Genomic DNA, 20014 nt, shown 5'->3' with positions numbered 1-20014 from the left:
TTTGCATTGCAGGCAGCTTTTGATATGTGTGTCCTCATCAAAAACCAGGGTCAGGCAGGTACCAAGCATCCCAGTTCCTGGGGAAGTCAAATACCTGCTGAGATCAAGTCTGTGCCTTGGCTGGCTCACAGCCTGGAAAACGTCACTGTGGCTTATGAGCTTCTCAGCAATCCTTGAGTCAAATTCCCACACAAGACAAAAATAAAGGAACTTGCCCCTTTTCCCATTACAGTTCATCCTGTCTCCCCAATCCTGGCCATAGATCCCTGTCATGTCTCACTGACCCCACTCCATCCTGGAGATGTCCCTTAGCATCTGTCTGCTGCAAGGAGAGTCCTGCTAGGAGGGAGAGGGCAGGAGGAAGACCATTGCCCCTGGCTCTTGTGACAGTTATCTGCTGGTTCCCTCCCACTTTGCACTAATTTGGTATCAGCATCTGCCACTCCGGGGAGGAAGAGGACTTGCTGAAGTGAGAAATAACGTAGGATGTGCCTGCATGGCAGTTCTTGGGGCTGGGAACAATGGAAGGCAAGTGGGAATAGGCAGGAAGGGTTGGTTTCAAATCTGCCCTGGGCAAAAATTCCCACTTTTTTGCCAGTGCTCCCCATCTTTGTTCCTGGGCTTTGCTGTTGCTGTTCAAGGCACTCTCATCTGGTAAACAGGTCACAGAATGGCACATCCACTGCTGGCTGAGATAGCATGTTCCTTGCTCTTCCTGTGACTTCCAGGCCTCAGTTTTTTCCTCCAGTGAACTGGAACTGAACATCCTTTCTGAGCTGCAAGGGACACTGAGTTTGAAGGGACTGAGGCTCCACTGAGTAATGTACAGCACTCAGAACAGATGAAGATGATCGTGGGGAAACACTGATGCGAGACCCTTGGGTTTCTCAGGGTTCCAGGGCACAGCCAGCTATGTCCCTTGGGTTTTCATGCCCTAAAGCAGAGGTGGGGCTGAACTGACCTCGTGGCATCCCCTCATGTCCCATTTCCTGATTTTCATGGCCCATATTGGCTGTGATCCAGCCCAGATTGAAGGTTTAACTATGCTGTTAATGACCATGGCAAGACCAGCACTGGGCACAATGTGACTGGTTTGATATGTTCCTGGTCAAGGGATCTGGATTTCTCTTGTTTTTTACAAAAACCTTGGTGTAGCTGTAATTAGAAGCTCTCCTGTCTGATGTCCTTCCCTCAGAGCTCCACAGCAAGGCTACCTACCTGCCCCTGTTTTTTTCCTTCCTGGAGAGTCAGCCTAACATTGGAAGCCCAAAGCATCTGTGTAAGGGGCCTGACCTCAGAGGCCACCAGCAAGGCAAAAGAAATGATCTGGGCAGGACTTAATCCCCTGGTTAGTGGTATCTAATGCAACACAGAACCTCCATGCCCTGTTGCTTACCCAAGGAAAATAAGACTTTCAGCTCAGCCTCACGTTTCTTGGGAAGGGAGAAGCAAGTCAGGAATGCAAGGGCTGGTAATAACAGTCTTTTCTATGCACAGCTTTCCTACTCATTATTTCTTTCTGTTCCCTCTCCATTACACTTCATCCCAGATTTTGAGGGGCAAAGTCTAACTCTTTCCATCTTCTCTTAGAGCTGAAGACAGCCTGAAATACATTCCAGAAGGAGATGCAATCTGACATGCTGGAAACTCTCTAGCCCTTGCTGCTTCCATCTTAATCTCTTATAAGTATGAGGTATTAGTCATCCACACAAATATTGCTTCCTTCCCAAATTGCATGTACATTCAGTCCTTTCCAGGAGAAGAGCCAGAAAGCAGGGGATGAGCTTGGGAGAACAGGAGAGCTAGGATCAGATCATGCCTAGATTAAGGTGTTGGGCAAGGCTTGTACAGCCACATCTGCAAAGGATTAAATGTCCATCTTGATGACAACAACATGTAAATCCCTTTGTGGAGCTGAAATCTCAAGCCAGGACTGTTGGGACAGGTGAAAACCTGTTTTAATAAAATGGGATAAATGTGCTAAGCCCTTCAACCTGGGAGCTTTCTCCTCAGGTTTTCAGCCACTGGCTCACCTCTGCTCTCTCCTGAAGCACCTCTGCTCCCTTTGGGAGGGCAGAGCATGAGAACCTGCCAGAGGATTAGGTCCAAGCTCAGCGGGTCCAGCCAAGAGCTCAGACTTATGCTAAGACTCTAAGTGTGAGCTCTTCCTGCTCTGACAGCTCTGCAGCATGGCTCAGGATGCCTCCTGCTAGCATGGGCCTAAGGATTTGCTAAGTGGGTGGGTGTGCAGATCTGATCCTGAGAACAGTCTGTCTCGTTTCTGTGAAAGTTGCAGATATGTAGGACCTTGATATCTCATCTCTAACCACGCTGCAATCCCATGAGCAAAACACCAACCCAAGATTGTGCAACTCTTACCTCCAGAAGCTCTGGTCAGGTGGTGATTTGAGACAGTCTGTCTGCAGCTGCATCCCAGTGTGATGAAACCAAGCTTGGGGAAACCATCAGAAAGCTCTGTGTGGTCTTCACAGGCAGCACCTACACTTCCCTCCCTGCATGGGAGAGAGGAGGAATGCTTGGCTGCAGAAAGAGGCTGCTTTGCAGAGAGGCTTTTGTCCTAAGAGGGTTCCATGTCTCCTTGATAACCTGTTTTTACTGAGGGTGGGTGTGCTTTGCTGTCTGATTAGGAGGTAGAACAGTAAATCCCCATGTCCAACAGTGAGAAAGAAAAAAAGGAAAAGAAAGAAGAAAAGAAGGAGGAATAAAAGACTCTGTGCATGGTCTGTGTGCTAATGAACCTTCACTGCAGCAAATACAGTCAGGTCTTCAAGGTGCCAGTTTAAGTCAGGGGATTTAAATCAGGAGATTTAAACAGGTTGAGATTTCATTCCAGAACTGCACGTACTATATTTGCAGTCAGGCACCTCCTCACCTTCTCTAGTGCTGAGCAGGAAGAGTGAATTAAAGCAAAACCCCAAATTCTTACATCTTCAGATGAATGCAAATGCTTGCTGGTCTTCTACACAAAGTCATCCTGTGAGGTCCTGGTCCTGCTGGGACCATCAGATTCCCTTATGATCAGCATTCCAGAAGAGAGTGCCATCAGTGAGCTACCCAAGAGAGGAGGAAAGCAAAACTCAGAACCATGTGGAATGCCAAACACTGCTCTATAATGTTGCATTTGCCTTCTCTAGGTTAATTATGCCTCGTGTTCCCTGCCCAAGCAAGCACATCTCCTCTGTTTGGAGGTGTCTATCAGAGAGCTTGGCACCTTTTTAGCTGAGCAGTACAAGCCATGCATCTAAAATAACTCATGCTGGTTTATGATAGCTGGTAAAAATAAAGCCTTACTAGCACAAGCAGCTATAACAGCACTGAGGATTTACGACTGAGTGGGTTTTTTCCAGGGTGGGCTGGCCACAGTCTGGTGATGGCCTTTTTATAACTGTTATCAGCTCCCACACAGACCAGGTCCATCTGTTACTTAATTTGAATGGAGACACTCCTAAGCTTTTGTTCACTAATCTCTAGCTGCACATCTACATTGTTCTCTAGCAGGGCAGCCCACCCCTGAGTCAGGCTTGGCTTGTTCATCCTATGGAAAAATGGAATAAAAAAAGACATGCAGCTTGCTTGGGTCACTGGGCCAGCATACTCCACCTGCCTTGCCCACCTGCCTGTTCCCTTCTATCAGCTTCAAGGAGCTTTTAACCAGCCACTTGGATGCCAGAGCAAACATAAAACCAGTTCCTTGGGCTGGAAGTTAACACTGAGTGCTGCAACACATTTATACACCCTTTAAAAATCCAGTCTTTATGGATCACAAGTATATTTAAGTCTCTTGAGCTATTTATGAAGCTCTAGCCAAAGATAGATGGACAAAATAAAAAACCCAAAAAAACTTAAACCACAAAAGGCCTAAGCTACTCTGGTATCTCATTCCTATGCCATGCCATGTTGTCTGTCCTGCACCACCTGGCACAAGTTGCATTGTGGAATTGCAATGAGATGCACTGGGGATAGAGAGGAGGGAGGATAAAGAGCCTAGAGCACTGGGAGACAAAAGATGGATATTTCGAGGCAGATGGTCAAATGTTTCTGAAAGGGCTTATGGTGATTTCCTCCAAACAAGCTGAGGGCAGAAACTTGGCCTCCCCCTTCCTTGTCTTATCCAGTCCAGCACTGTGTGGCTTCCTCTGCTCTTCCTCTGGAGGTTTCTCACACATTTCACAGTCAGCTTCCTCCCTGCTGCACACTTGAGAGCAGTGCTGGGGTCAGCCAGGCTGCCCTTCCCAGCACTGCTGCTCTGCTGGCTCTGCTGTGCTGTCCTTGTCACCATCTCCTTCGCTCCCAGGACTGAGCTCAGCTGCTCCAGGGGCACCTCCAAACTGACAGCCATAAACGTGCTGACACACAGAGAGTTCAGCTAACATGTTTTAACACCTAACAACATATCACTGGCTCAGTAGCACTCCTGCTACACCGAGTAACCACCCAGAAAGAGAAGATGCTTAACGAGGCATGTGGTTTATCGCAGCATTCCCACATGGCTTAGATGAGCTTTGAATTGCAAATCAAGCAACGGCTTAGTGGTGATGGACACCTCAAGCAAGGCATATTTTTGTTGCTTTGGTGGGCAGGTGTTTAAATACAGCTGCGTGGTTTGTACTGCTTGTGCCTGACAGTGCATTAACTAAAATTACCGTATCACATAACCGCAGTATCGGCAGAGCAGCATCGAGTGATGCTGCAGCAGCACAGGCTCTTGGCAGCAACTTAGCCCAACTGCTTCCTGGTCATCCTTTTACCTTGCTTAGAATACTTCAAGGAACACTTCACCTCCTCTTCAAATTTCTGCTTAGAGTGTTCAAACAGAGATTGGGATGGAAGGTCAAGCTTCACTTTGAACCCGGTACAGAGAGAGATGTAACACATAAAGTTGTCTACAAAGCTGCTTTTTTTTTTTTTTTCCTTCAGGATAGCATTTTAAAATGATTCAGATAACATGAGTCACAGGAACAAGCATGGGCTGGATCTCTTTAGTTGGGGAAAAAAAAAGTGCCATAAGAATATGCTATAGACTTCACTGCCTTGTCCTGGATTCTATTTTGGAGAACTGATGACATTTGGGATTCAACCATATGTCTGGTTGAGTCTATAGCACATAGAGATCTGGTAGGTATTGGGAGATGCAGCACATACAGATCTGGTAGGAACTGGGAGATGAAGCACATAGAGATCTGGTAGGAATTGGGAGATGAAACACATCCAGACCTGGTAAGTAGTCAGGGATGTAGAACATCCAGATCAGGTAGGAATTGGTTGATGCAGCAATAGAGATCTGGTAAGAATGGGGAGATGGAGCACATTCAGATCTGGTAGGTGGTCAGGGATGTAGGACATCCAGATCTGGTAGGAACTGAGAGATGCAAGACACAGAGATCTGGTAGGAATTGGGAGATGCAAGACACAGAGATCTGGTAGGAACTGGGAGATGCAAGACACAGAGATCTGGTAGGAATTGGGAGATGCAAGACACAGAGATCTGGTAGGAACTGGGAGATGCAAGACACAGAGATCTGGTAGGAATTGAGAGATGCAAGACACAGAGATCTCGTAGGAGGAATTCAGGGATGTAGAACATCCAGATCTGGTAGGTGCCTCTGCACCATGTTGCTCTGGAAGGGAATGCAGGGCTATTCCCAGCTGTTCTCCAAACTGTGGGTGCTAAATCCTTTGAAGTGAACTTTCCAGAACACAAAACCTTTGCAGCTTATTTGCACTGGGCTGAAAGAGGCCTAAAGGAACAACTTTGGAGTTCTCCTTGTCAAAGGGGGCTTAATCACTGATGGTGATTTAACACAAGAAACAAAGCAACCCTAAGTGTGGTCACCAAAGAGGCAGCCCAGGCCAACAGCAGATTCCTGCAGCCCCAGGAAGAGTGGTGAACAAGCAATACTCCAAAGTAGTGCTAAAAAGAGCTAGAGAAGCATTCTGCTCCTGCTCTACAGCCTCTACGGTCACTTGAGGTTTTTGTTTTGCTTTGCTGTCATCTTCTTGTAATTTAGAACATGCTACTTGCAGTATTCTGCCACATGCAGAGGAATAAATCTGTCTTAGCAGTGATTTAAGCAGCCACATTGATCTCTGCCCACGGTCAATACATGTAATAATGTCAGAGCCTCTCACACAGTCTCCAAGGGCTCAGCTTCTGTCTAGAATTTGTTGTCATCCTGCTTTGTGCCTGAGGGATAAACCTAAATCTCTTGTGTTTAGTGGGTGAGAAGAAGCCTGCTGTGAACAGTTTCTGAGTGAGGAGATGGGGCTGGAGCCTGGTGGAGTCACTGTCTTGGGGGGGGATATTTTTAGAGTCAGAACTCCCTCAGAGCAACAGAACACTGTGGTATTGCTATCCCTACCTTCAACCAAACAGATTTGGTACCTACAGCAGATGTAGCTCAGCAGGACTGAGGTTACCCTGCTCTCTGCTTGATGGGACAACATTTCTCTAAGAAAAGGTCTTGTGTAAGGAAGAATCCATAACAAAAACAAACTCATACCTCAAGTTTCCTTTAGGGGTCAAGGAACCCTTTCCCTCCCCATCTTTCTCTGGCTTTTCCAAGGGGAAGAGTTATAGGATAGTACAGACCTGGTAGATGCTATGGAAACTTCCTCCTGTGGCTCTTCAGGTGCTCTGCAGCTCTACAGTCACCTGCTGCCTCAGGTCTGGGGAGAAAGCCTTAGTTTGGGAAGTGTCTCCATAAGACAATTCCCAGATGGAGCAGGGAATTATCTTATTGACAATTTGTTGCTCTTCCTTTTTGAAAGCTAAGCCAAATGTGTTATGAGAACCACCTGTCCCAAGCAGGAGGGTAGGCAGCATCTCAGGTCAGCTGAGTGCTCAAGCCTGGGCCCTCACTTAAAGCTCTCTTGGTGCCAGAAGGACGAATCTCACAGCAGAGACAATCCAACACCTTGTTTGCATGAAGATTCCTACACTGTTGTTGACAAAACCCCAAAGATTTCCAAAGGATTTTCCCCAAATTGTGTCTTGTCTTTTGGGGATTAGCTGCTTCCAGTGCTCTGGGGGTTTGTTGGGATCAGTGAAATCTGTTTATGCTCACGAGGGAGCAAAGCAAGGATCACAGCCCCAGACAGAACACCTGAGAGGATCAAAGGATGAGCAGAGGGAAAGAAATGTGTCGGTGTCCTATGGCACAGTTACCTTCTTTCAGGGGTAGGTCTGGAAGCAGCAAGCCTGGTGGAAATGGACTCTGCTTCACAGCAGACTTGAAGAAATTACTTGTGGTTGCTCAGACCACCTCCTGAGTGGAAAGAGCCAAAGGAGCATCTGTTTCTACCTGCTGAGAAGCAGCTCTGAACGTGGCATTCTCCTGGCAATCCATAGGAAAGCATGAAGTAGACTGAAAGTTGCTCAGGGCAGACCTTATCCCCCTCTCCAACTCCCTGACAGGAGGTTGGAGTCAGGTGGGGGTTGGTCTCTTCTCCCAGGCAACCAGCAGCAGGACAAGAGGGCACAGACTCAAGCTCTGCCAGGGGAGGGTTAGGTTGGATATTAGGAAGAGATTTTTTACAGAGAGAGTGCTCAGGCATTGGAATGTGCTGCCCAGGGAGGTGGTGGATTCACCATCCCTGGAGGTTTTCAAGCTGAGGCTGGATGTCGCACTTAGTGCCATGGTCTAGTGACCACGGTAGGGTTGGACTGGATGATCTTTGAGCTCTCTTCCAACCAGGTTGATTCTATGATTCTGTGAAAGCCAAGTGCTCCCTGCACTGCCTTGTACTCATTCCAGCTCTGATACACAAGACTTCTCCCAAATATCTACATTAAAATCCAGATCACAGCCCAGAGCACTGTCATCTTAGTTCAGTATTGGATTTCTCCCAGCTGTTGTGTGACTGTCTCCAGTGCAGGAGGGAAAGGGTGGAAAGGTCCTGCTAAGAGCAGTTTTGGCTGAGCCAACTATTAGTTTGCATCAGCCAGTGGCTTTTGTGTGAGTAACAATGATTTTGTACACAAAAGCTGCTTCTAAACCTTGCCAAACTTCAGCTCTCCCTGGTGGTCTTTGGGCTATCAGCACCAGGAGCTGAGGCTCCGAGGAAAGAGTTTAACAAACAGTGAGGGACAGGAATCAGCAGGGAACAGTTCAAAATTGCTGGAGGGATCTTAGGTGATGAAGGTCCTTAAGATTTCAGTGGGAGTGACTTTGCAGCTCTTGGGTGTTTCTCAGACTGCTGCATTGCTTTCTTATGCTCCCTGAGCTACTCCACCAGAGCAATATTGCCCCTGCACTGTGTCAGTCTCTGCCCAAAAGCTTTCCACCCTGACAGCCAGCACAGGAATTTCCAGCTGTGTCATGGCACTGAAGATCCTTTTTCTTTCTCCACATCTCCCTTCAGCTGCTTTTCCTGCTTTCTATTCGTGTTATGATTTTTCACTCTAAGACAGTGTTAACCTTTAGCTACATCTCATGTCACTGAGGCTCTTGTTTGCATCATCTTTAACCTGCTGTTTAATCAATGCCCAGTGAGGTCCTGAGCATCCTCCCTTAGGCTGATCCACAAACTTCTGATGGGATTTGTCTCAGAATCACAGAATATCTGTAGGTTGGAAGGGACCATAGAGTCCAAATTTTTATCAGAGCAAAGCTGCATATGAGGCCATAGCATATCCCTGTAGCTGATTATTTTGGCAGTGATGATGGTTTGTGTCCTCCTCCTGTAAGACAGAGCTTTGGAGGAGCCTCTGAGAGGCTTTGCAACAACCAGAACAGCCAGTTCCAAAATATCCTCTCTGATAAAGGCATGGCTTACCTGTCTGGTTCACTTCCTTCCTCCTCTGCTGTGCCAGGAACTCCTTGCTTGTCTCCTTCTCCCTCTGGAGAGTTGGTGGTGAGTTGGGTATCCAGGAGAACATGAGTGTTGTTGGTACCTGCTCCAGTGGAATGCACAGCAGAAGAGACACAGGAGGCAGATTTTTCCCAAATAAAATAATATGCACAAGAGGGGAAATGTCTGGATTAATTGGAAACATTCTGGTGCTCAGGGCAAGAAGGGCACATGATGGAAGGATGGTGGTGTAAGGATGCCTCACATTGCTGTGTGGTTGAGCTTTTGCCCCAGTGTGGGTCTTGGCTGGGGTTGTACCCAAAGAGCTGAAACTCCTGTTATCTCCTGAATCACAGTCCTCTCATGATTTACTACCTCACATTTTACCTTACCATGCTGAGTCTTAAAATCTTTGCAGATGGAATCAGCATATGTTAGAGGCCAGGCCTGGCAAATCATATCTTCCAGGAGCTGACTGGAGCTCCTGAGGTTGGTTTGCTTCCTGACCATCCAATTAATTTGCAAACTAAGACTTCCCCTCCTGCATCATCAGAGTTCCTTTCCCCCCCAAATAAGCATAGGGCACAGGGAAAGGGCTCCTGCTGGCACTGCTTTTGTGCCATTATGTTAATCCTCCTCTTTAATTGCTACTTCTAACAATTCTATTTTTCCTGTATTTACACCACACAGCTCCTAAATAAACTCAGTCCTGCTGGAGCAGCGTTAGGAGCCAGGAAGAGGTTTTATCTGGGGAAGTCAGTCCTTGGAGCTGGACTGAGATGATTTCTCAGCAGGCAGCGTGTTTCTAGCTGGGTGACTTATGAGCTGTGCTATTTCTTATTACCTTCTGTTTGTTTTTCCAGGCTGCAGACTCTTGGCTGTGGAACTGACATCCAGCAACACCAAGCCCGTGGTGCAGGAATTCCAGAGTGAGTGTTGTGGGGCTTGCTGTGCTGCCTGGGGATCCACATCGGGGCAAACAACTGAGAGAAACTTTACTTATTGGTGTCTGGTTTCTTGGGAGAGGCCTAGGAATCAGAGAAGTGCCTAAGAATCTGTCTGTAGCTTTGATTGAAATGGTTTCTTGAAGTCCCCTGCAAGCCATTGGCATTGCCAAGTGTCTGCCTAAGTGCGTTTTTGAACTGAGTCCCAAAAGATGGAAAAAGCAGTTGCCTTGCAATTAATATACTGAAATGAGAGCTGGGAAATGTATATTTCATCTTGGCCTTCCTACAGACGTGCACAGGGACACTGGGAAGCCTCTTCTCAGCCCTGCTGTTCTGAAGAGGAGAGGAGATGCTGGTGCCAGTTTCAAAGGGGAGAGAGTTTTGCTGGATTTATCCCCAGGGATCACAGTCTCAATCCATCACCAGACACTGCCCAGGGAGATTCTGCATCCCTGACTCACATCGTTGCTCTGATCAGCAGCAAGACAAGTGCTGTGGGCTCACCCTGTCATGAGGTCTTGTTTGCCATAAGTCACAGCCTGCAGAGAACAGTGTGTTCATTTCTCTCCATAGTTGATATCTGTTTGACTATTATTTTTGCTGGCCAAAATCCATCTTCCCCAACAGCTCCTGGAACCCAGCAGTGTTTCTGTTCGTGAGGCAGATGAAAGAGAAGGCTCTGCTTTGTGGGCAACAGCTCCTAATAAAACACTGAGCAAGGCTGCTAAAAGCAGAGCAAAAATACAGCTGCTTCCTATTAATCTGTATTCCCTTTGTTTCTCTTGCTAGGTGTTGAGCTGTCCTGCATCATTAAATCCACTGTCACACCAGATCCCAGAATTGAGTGGAAGAAAATCCGAGATGGAGAAACCTCTTACGTGTTTTTTGACAACAAAATGCAGGGTATGAAGATTCTTTGTTCTTAGGCTTCCAAAACAGCCTCAGAGACAATACAATGGGGAACAAATAAGTCTGTAAAAGGTATGAGCTCTGGCTGTCTTGCTGCTTTCTTCTGGAACAGAGTTCAGGAGTTGAAGTGCAGGATGGAGAGAGAGCAGGATGTTCTTTGCTCCCTGCCCTCATTATTGACAGGTCACAGTAGGGAGCCACAGAGAGCTGGAGTGAGGTCCTGGGTAGAAGATACTTCTTGGGTAAGAAAGAAATGCTACAGCTTCCCTTGTGCAGAGCCTGTTGGGCCTTGTGTGGTCACCGTGTGCCTGAGCTCCCAGGACCAGGCACTGGCCCCTCCTGTCTGACATCCCAGGGCTCTACCTGCACTTCAGAAGGGATGTGTGTGTTGAGCAGTCAGTGCTCACTGCTGAGGCAGCACAGAGCTTTGCAGCATCCTGGGAGCACGAGATTTAAAGCAGTCTCTTTGGCTTGATGGTGAAATTCAAATGGAGACTGCCAGTAGGGCTCAAATCCATCTGGATTTACTCTATCACTTTAGATAAGACCAGGAGCCACATCCAGATGAAATCTTCCAAAGGAGACAAGGCCTGAGGCTGTCTTGAAAGTTTGATTTTGCCACAATTTTTGAGATTTGGAGTTGTTTTTCTAGTTCATCATCTTCCATGGTTAGCTGCATTGGCTTCCTTTGGGGCTTTCAAGCACCAAGTGCTATGAGGAGAGACTAAGGGAGTTAGGATTGTTTAGCCTGGAGAAGAGGAGGCTCAGGGGAGACCTTATCATCCTCTGCAACTCCCTGACAGGAGGTTGGAGTCAGGTGGGGGTTGGTCTCTTCTCCCAGGCAACCAGCAGCAGGACAAGAGGGCACAGACTCAAGCTCTGCCAGGGGAGGGTTAGGTTGGATATTAGGAAGAGATTTTTTACAGAGAGAGTGCTCAGGCATTGGAATGTGCTGCCCAGGGAGGTGGTGGATTCACCATCCCTGGAGGTTTTCAAGCTGAGACTGGATGTGGCACTTAGTGCCATGGTCTGGTGACCACAGTAGGGTTGGACTGGATGATCTTTGAGGTCTCTTCCAACGAGGTTGATTCTATGATTCTATTCCTTTTAGGTGGTTCCTTGACTCCAAAAAGAGTCCATGACCACCTAATTTATACACCCAAAATGAGTCTGGTGACTGTCCTGATTTTTTTCCTCTGTCTCAGGAGACTTTGTGACCCGGGCAGAGATTCTGAGCCGAACATCCCTGGTGATCAAGAACACCACGCGGATGGACACGGCCACGTACCGCTGCGAAGTGGCAGCACCCTCTGATACCAAAACCATCGATGAGATAAACATCCAGCTCACAGTCCAAGGTATTGCACTATCCCTGCCCAGGGAGGTGGTGGAGTCACCATCCCTGGAGGTGTTTAAGAGATGTTTGGATCTGGTGCTGGAGGATATGGTTTAAGGGTTCCAGCAGTGACAGGTTCATGGTTGGACTTGATGATCTTTGAGGTCTCTGCCAGCCTTGTTGATTGTATGATGACACCTCTGCAAGCACTGCTGTAGGTAACACAAGGGGCTGTGGGTCTCTCCAAACAGTGTCACTCTGGTAGATGATTAAAACCAGCTCTAAACAATGGCAAGTTGGATGTTTTTGCCTGAGTTACCTTAGAAAGCATTTCAGCAATGATTTAGTTGTACTTAGCTAGTTTGTGTCTTCCCACAGTGAAACCCATGACTCCCAGATGCATTGTGCCTAAAGCTGTACCTGTTGGCAAGTCAGCCTCTCTTCACTGCCATGAGAATGAAGGTTTCCCAAAGTCTACTTACAGCTGGTACCGCAACAGCGAACCCTTATCGCCCGACACGAGATCCAATGCCAAACCCCACAACTCCTCCTACACCCTGAACCCCACCACGGGCACTCTGGTAATGCTCTGAGATACATCCAGGTCTTGTTTTGCTGGGCAGGTGGTTTTTAAGGTTGCCTATAAAATGATAGACTGGCTTTCAAGTAAGGAATAATTTGAAGGAAGTGAAGTGTTCTAGGATCTGGGTGAGTTGGGAAAGGGAAGATTGATGGAAGAAGGTCCTAGGTGTTTGATTTTGATTACTGCTGGTACCACTTACCTCTTTAGAAAGAGGGAGGATGTCTCAGCATGAAGCTTAGGAGAGATGCATTTTTATATATATTCTTCTGCCCTCACAGTGCTTTTGTTTCTCACATCCTGATCCCTTTTTATCCCTTTTCTCCTCACCAGGTCTTCCATGCAGTGCACAAAGGTGACACAGGTCGTTACTCCTGCATAGCAACAAATGATGCTGGCTTTGCCAAGTGTGAGGAGCAGGAGATGGAAGTCTGTGAGTGGCTATACCTACAATTTTCATCGATGCTGATTAATAGATCACCATAATAAACCTCCAAGAAGGAAGGGAGACATCCTAGAGTGTTAATCTTTCCTGCTTTCTCCTAGCCCCAAACACAGAAAGCAGAAAAAATGATCTAAAAACCATTAAAACGCTGTTCAGATCATGAAGAGATTGAGTCTTGGAATCAGGGACTCAACTAGTTGTTCCCTGTGAATTATTGGGGTTTGCTGAATGTGTTTGAGAAATGTCATTTTAGTGTGTGCAAAGCTAGAATGTTGCTGCTGCCTTACCTGAGTGATGGTTTCTCTCTTTGCCAGATGACCTCAATATTGGGGGGATAATTGGGGGAGTCCTGGTGGTCCTAGCAGTTCTGGTGCTCATCACTCTTGGGATCTGCTGTGCCTACAGAAAAGGATACTTTGCAAATGGCAAAGAGAATGGGGAAAGGTAAGCTGGGTGGGATTCCAGGTGTTCTTAGCCAAGTCCCTGCACACACACAGCTAGCATGAAGAGGGCTGAAAAGTGCCAGAAATTGGTGGCTGAAAGGTATTTCAATGCCTGACTGATATATTCCTTCCTAATTCACTACCAAAGTCTTCAGGCCAACCCAGTTTTCGAGGCATCCAATTCCCTGCTGTAAACCCTGCACCATTCAGGTTCACTGCTAGAATCATCACAGAATCACAGCTGGGGTTGGAAGACACCTTAAAGCTCATCTAGTCCCAACCTGCCATGGACATCTTCCCCTAATCCAAGTTGCTCAGAGCTCCATCCAACCTGGCCTGGAACACTTCCAGGGATGGATAGTGTTTACCTAAGGGAGGATTTTGTGCTTGCTGCCAAGACCAGAGAGAGGATGAAATCTGTGCTCTAATATCCTCACTCTGCCTGGGAAGAGAGAACCAGCACAGTTAAATGCCTACAGGTGTTTGTCCAATAGATCATGTGTTGTTGGCAGAATGAGGGCTACAATTACTGCACAATTAGTCTAAAGCATCAGGACATGCATAGGGAATATATGCAGAGCAGAGTAGGTTCCCTACAGGAAATCTCACTAGTTGTGAGAGCCTAAATTTGGGCTATGAAAAACAACCATTTCAGAGTGCACATTCAAATGTTATAAACAGCATTAGCATCAGACACAAGCCTTGATGTCCTTAGACAAGCTGCAGAAGACATAATAGATGTAACACCAAGATTCTCACCAGACAGATTTCCTCCATGCTAAATGTTGCTTTTCAGAACAAGTCTCTTTTTTTTTTCCCTTTGCCTCTTGGTTTGGTTTGTTTTTCAGGAAAAGCTGCAAATATCCCATTTAAATGCAGCTGAGTGTTGGCATCCACTGGACTTGACAGTCATGTATAAATCCTGAATTCCTGTGGGATTGCAAACAAGTGGAGCTTCCTTATAACTAAGAAAAATGCTGAAGGCATCTGGCAGTGAAGGATGAAAATGAACTTTCTAATTGCCACAGGAAATAGTGCAGGAGGCACACGGAGAGGGAGTGACAGGGAGCAGAGCAGGAGAGCCCAGAGAAGAATCAGTTAACCTCTCTGCAGAGTCTCGTGGAAACACACAAATCTTTGTACCCTGTGCTGAGGGGGAAGTAGGAAAAAAATCCCAGTCATGGCAAATGATGGAATAAACAGATCTCTCATTTGAGAAACAAACTGTGTTTCTCTCTGCTTGCTTTTCCCTTCAGCTGCTCCTCCTCATTTCCTTCTTTCCCAGCACCTCCCCTCCAAAATCCTGCAGTTTTCCTGTCCCAGAAATGAGATCTTTTTCCCTTGATTTCAGCTACAAGACTCCAGCAAAGCCTGATGGCGTCAACTATATCCGGACAGATGATGAGGTAAGGAGTGATTTGCATTGAACGTCTCTGTGTGGAGGGGAGGAAGAGGGTGGGCAGAGCACTCGCTTTTTTAGGGCCCACAGACTTTCTTGGAGTGGGATCTGCTCTGAGGCAAGGCTGGGGAACAGAGGGAAAACAGAAGGGTGAAGGCTGAGTCATTTCCTTAGAAATGATGAACAGTTTTTAAGTTGCCTGGAGTGACTGATGCCAGGAGCTATCAAAGGCAGCTCTGCTCTGAGTTCTCTCATGGCCTGACCCCCTTAGGATGAGTTTCATTGGATTAAGTGGGCAGGACATGATGCTTTTACGAGAGAATTTGCATTTTGGGATTTGAGTAGATCACTAGGCTTAAGAGCAGAAAAAGCCTCTCCCCTTAGCAAAGATCCTGGTGAGGGAATGAGAAAGTTCCCTGCCATGCCTTGGTGTGTGAGGAGGACAGGAGGAGGAGCATCTCACCAGTAGAACTGGTACCTCCCTCTCCTTCCCAGCTGAAGTGGGGGTTGCCTAGCCAAAATGCTCTTAATTACACAGCTTGGATCAACCTTTTGGGGGCAGCAGGAACAAAGAGTTGCTTGGAAAGCTGCTAGATCCTTCCTACCTCCCAAACTGTCTCGTTGCAGGGTGACTTCAGACACAAGTCTTCGTTTGTCATCTAAGATGCCAAAAAAGAGGATTGCAAACCAGCAAAAGTGTGAAAAATACCTCCTCCAGGAACTCAAAGCAAGAGCAAGAGATTCATTAAGTGCGCTTGGAAGAGTTTGGAACACACAAGGACCTGATAGCTAGCTATCTATATATCTTTTTTTTCTTTGCCAAAGTTTCAAGTAACTCCTCACTGCCCAACTCGCGTCTCCCCTGCCTCCGGAGATACCAACAGGGTCACCTAAACCTGTCCTTGGACTAAGGAAGCATTTTTAATACTTCCCAAGAGACTGGGCTGTGGAAGTTTGTGGAATTGCCTTCTATTTGTGCTGCAGGGACACAGCCACAATGTGCAAACCAACCAGGGGAACAGCATTAGGGAAACGTGTCGTAGGCATTACTAGCACGTGTTACTAGCAGACAAAAAAAAAAAAAAAAAAGGTGCTGATACAGCAGTAGATGGACTTCAAAAAGTGAGATTTATCCATGCAAGGTTTTTCTCCTAGCAGTTCATTGCCCAGGCCTGGCTGGTGACTTGGGACACATTTGTGATTGTTTTTGTGCTTGACTCTGACTGCTCAGGTGCAGAGAGCGACAGTAAACAGCACTAACGTTCTCAGCCCTTCTGTAAACTTGCTGAATTCTCCTTGTTTAACATGAGCATGGGCAGGAGAATTGCTTCTGCTTCCTAGAGAGCTCCCTGCACGCAGGTAACCCCTTGTTCTAATCTGCACAAAGCAGGTTTGTGCCTCCTGCGTCTTTCCGCTGCGAAAGAGGCTTAGGGTGGAGGCAGAGAACTAGTGCTAAGACATCCCTTTCAGGAAAATTAAAGCCAAATACTTTTTTTCCTGGGCTAAGATTGCCATAAAAGGTACTGAGATATCTTCCAGCTCTTTTTTTTTTTTCTTACCTTCTCCGTTTGTTTTGTAAAGATCCCACGTTGGAAATTTTTTGCAAAGATCTATTTTGATTACTTCAGAACAAAGGTAACATTTCTATTTAAAGTGTAAATACGTGATGCCAGCAGTGTTTAAGTAACTGAGCTATTTTTTTACTGTTGAAGCTGCAGAGAGGAGCTCCAACGTGGCTATAGGATGGCACTGTCAGAGCATATCAGTGTAACAAACAGCTGTGGGTGGAACAGCATCTCCTTCCTCTTAAACCAGCTTCAGCCATTTCCTTGTCACAAAAGGTCTTACCAGACACAGAACAGAGTCACTCAGGGATAGTTTTTGTAAATTTATGGCAGGAGCTGTCAACTTTTTTTATATAGAAAAACTTTTCTTGCCAGTGACCAACACTTTGTTTTTTTTTGTTGTTGCAAGAAACACCCAGGGATGGTTTTTGGATTCAGTTCCAACAAGGTGACAGAGTGACTTCAATGTTTGCTGCCCCTCTGCAAGTTCCCTAAAGCACTAACACAGTGTGACAGCTATGGCAACTTGACAGGTTTAAACTACATGGCCAACAAGGCCACTGGTTTTTGTTTTTTTGGAGGTGGGAAAGCAAAAGCTCAATACAAAAAGCACTTTTAGAGTGTCAGTTGAAACTTTTGTCTAGATGGTAAAAGGAAAAAGGAAAAAAAAAAGTAAAGAAAAGCTGGTTCTTTTGGCTTTAGAGAGAATAATTGGGAACATGTTTCCCAAGGAGAGTGTTGAACAGCATTGGGTGATACAAGATGTGGATGCAACACTAGAACTGTGCTGTGGTTTAAGAAGTTCTTTTTTTTTTAATGTAGCATAATTTAGTGTTCTTGTATTTCCAATACGAATGGAGTTGTCTTAAAACTTTTCCTGTATACAGTATTTTGGATACTTGACAATTTGGACTGTCAGTGTTATTTTGTTAGCAGTCTGCATTACTCTGCTTGGTTTCCTAGGGCCCTCGCTGGACATGCCATTGCTGCATTGGCTTTGCCTAAACAACAAAGCTTTACCACTTGTCCTTCTGCTAATGGAAGTGAAAATAAGGATGGGGCAGCAATAACCATATGTTCTCTGTGTAATTCAGATGTTGTTGCCACTGCTGTTTTGCAGCTATTCTGGTTACCTTCTTAAGCTCTTCAGCCAAGCCACCCAGTTGGGATTGCTGGGTTGCTTCTGGTCTTCCTGACATTCCTTTGCCCCCTCTGGATATCCACTGCTCCTTCTCCATGCTGCTTTAAGGATACCTGGGATAAGGGAGAGAGAGAGGAAAGGGTTGAGTCAGGGTCGCTCTGGGCATTAGGAGAGCACAATCTATAGTGTCACCACGAGCCAAAGGTGTGGGAAAACCAGCAAAGCTAAGACTCAAATTACTTCCGCAGTTCTAAAATGCACAGTGGCATCTCTAACGAGAGAGAAGGGGAGATGATTTCCCCCTCCCCTTCCCATACAGCTCCTGAGAGCTGCTGGATGGAATTCATTGTATCCTTGTGAATAACATTCAGGTTTGTACTAATGTATGACGTTTAACTCTGCCAAGAATGTTTTACATAAATACCAAGCTATAAAGCATTTTTGTAGGGGTTTTTGTTTGGGTTTGGTTGTGTCTTTTAAACAGCCATAGTACAGGAGGCTTCTGCTTTCAGTTCAGTGGAATAAGGGAAGGTCTCTTGTAAGAGTGCTCACTCGTACTGGGATGAAGGTGATGAAGTCCAAGGTGTGTTGCTGTTTGTCAGTTCATTCTTGGGGCATTTGCTCCTGGTTCTTCTCTAGGGAAGACAGATTAGTGCTGACAGGGCTCATCTCAAACACTGCTTGAGGAGAGAACAGAAATGAGAGAAGCACAAAACAGGAAATCATAGAACCATCTGGGTTGGAGGAGACATCTAAGATCATTGAGTCCAACCCTTAACCTCTCACTGCTGTAACCCCTAACACATATCCTACAGCACCAGATCCAGACACCTCTTAAACACCTCCAGGCATGGTGACTCCACCACCTCCCAGGGCAATATTCCAGTGCCTGAACACCACAAGAGGGAAAACATTTCTGCTAACATCCAATCTGACTCTGCCCTGGCTCAGCTCAAGCCCATTCCCTCTAGTCCTCTCCCTGCAGCCATGGCAGGAGAGACCACCCCATAAACTACCCCAATTTACCACTGAGTGGTTAAACAATAATTACAGGCAGAACAGGAGGTACAAAATAAATGGCTGTGGCCATAACTGACCATCCCTTAAGCCAAAGCCATTCCATACATCCTCTGTTCCCAGGTGTTGACTTTGATCTCAAGAATAAAGTTGAACTTCACTTGAATTTTTCTCTGATCTTCAGAAGAGAATAGGGAAAGTAAAGGCAAATGATGGGACTCCAGAGCAGGAGGTAAGTGCTTCTGGAAGGACTGTGGTTGCCACATGCTCAGCTCTTTGTTCCCACCTGTAGAGCAAAGCTGCTCCATGCCTGGGCTCTGTGTCTGAGTAATAAGCCAAACCAGCAGGAAGAAAACAGATTCCAGTTTCAAGTTCCAATGAAATCTAGGGCATGAGCTCTGGAATAGAAGTTAACAACAGCAAAACTTCAGTGAGGTTCATGTGGCATCAGGGGGACTCAGGAATGGGCAGATCCCAGCAATTACACAGCACATCGATGATAAACAAGTTACCTGCACGGAGCACAGAGCTATGACTTACCCAGTGCTCTGAGTCACTCATATCCTGCTTGTAGTCATATCACAGTCTCTATTGAAGAGCTGCTGGGGCCAAATTAATTGATCTGAGGGCCCAAGGTACCAATGATGTGGCAGAAGAGTCTTAGAGGCTGTGGAAAACTATAGAAAAAATAAATTCTCCATAGACATTATCATCTCTCCATAGAAAAAAAACCCCTTTTCTCCATACAAAAAAAAAAAAAAATCATTTCTGTCAGCTGAAGAAGAGGGGAGACGCCATCGTGGGTGGAATTAATTCTGTAACCATTTATTTTCATCAAATGCTAATAGTTGGCAATAACACAGTTGAAGAATGGAAATATTCCATATAAAAAGAGCATTTAAAAGCTGTTCATACACACAGGAGTTTGCACAACAAATAAGAGGTGATGTAGCGTGCAATTACCAGATTTGGGGGTGTGGCAGTGCCAAGCTGCTTTACCTTGGTGCAAATTAAAGCAACTCTATTGTATAACCAAGAGGGACAATGAGGGATCGAGTGAATAAGCCCAAACCACTCACTGCCCTCCAAGCTGTGATAAATGCATTTATTGCTAAGCTCGTGGCAACATTATGCCCTTACTTTTTCCAAATGGACAAATTATACATCCTGGGAGTGAAGAGCAAACCTCCTCTCTATCCTGCAGCTTTGGAGCACTCCAGGGAGCTTTGGCAAGAGCAGCAGTTTATAATCCAGACGTGTGTTCATACAAGCTTTGTCTGCCCATGGTCTGGGCAGTTCTGTGGAAAAGCCAAGTAAGAATAGATAAGGAGGGATGTGTATTCACAACACTTTATAATTCCAGAGGGAAGGGGTAGGTTTCAGGCATCAGGATGAGTCTGTACAAAGGTTTGGTGAAAGGC

At 46.2% G+C, this 20014-nt stretch overlaps 1 protein-coding gene across 1 annotated transcript; it reads left to right on the top strand.

Moving 5' to 3' along the window:
- Positions 1-9631: 9631 nt before the first annotated feature.
- On the top strand, positions 9632-16048 carry JAM3 (junctional adhesion molecule 3). The gene is made up of 8 exons (XM_009070443.1): positions 9632-9740; positions 10548-10661; positions 11873-12025; positions 12382-12584; positions 12917-13016; positions 13343-13472; positions 14823-14877; positions 15498-16048. Exons 1-8 carry the CDS (start codon positions 9632-9634, stop codon positions 15531-15533), a joined length of 900 nt encoding a protein of 299 aa, XP_009068691.1. The 3' UTR covers positions 15534-16048.
- The last annotated feature ends 3966 nt before the right edge of the window (positions 16049-20014 follow it).

Source organism: Acanthisitta chloris, unplaced genomic scaffold (genome assembly GCF_000695815.1).
Source record: "Acanthisitta chloris isolate BGI_N310 unplaced genomic scaffold, ASM69581v1 scaffold4742, whole genome shotgun sequence".
Classification (NCBI taxonomy): domain Eukaryota; kingdom Metazoa; phylum Chordata; class Aves; order Passeriformes; family Acanthisittidae; genus Acanthisitta; species Acanthisitta chloris.
This window is presented reverse-complemented; position numbering and strand designations above follow the sequence as displayed.

Bases quoted from the DNA above. Each gene is read 5' to 3' on its own strand.
- JAM3 (XM_009070443.1), top strand. From the start codon at position 9,632: ATGAGCTGTGCTATTTCTTATTACCTTCTGTTTGTTTTTCCAGGCTGC. The intron at 12,026-12,381 runs GTATTGCACTAT...GTCTTCCCACAG, and splicing joins CATCCAGCTCACAGTCCAAG to TGAAACCCATGACTCCCAGA. The intron at 12,585-12,916 runs GTAATGCTCTGA...TCTCCTCACCAG, and splicing joins ACCCCACCACGGGCACTCTG to GTCTTCCATGCAGTGCACAA.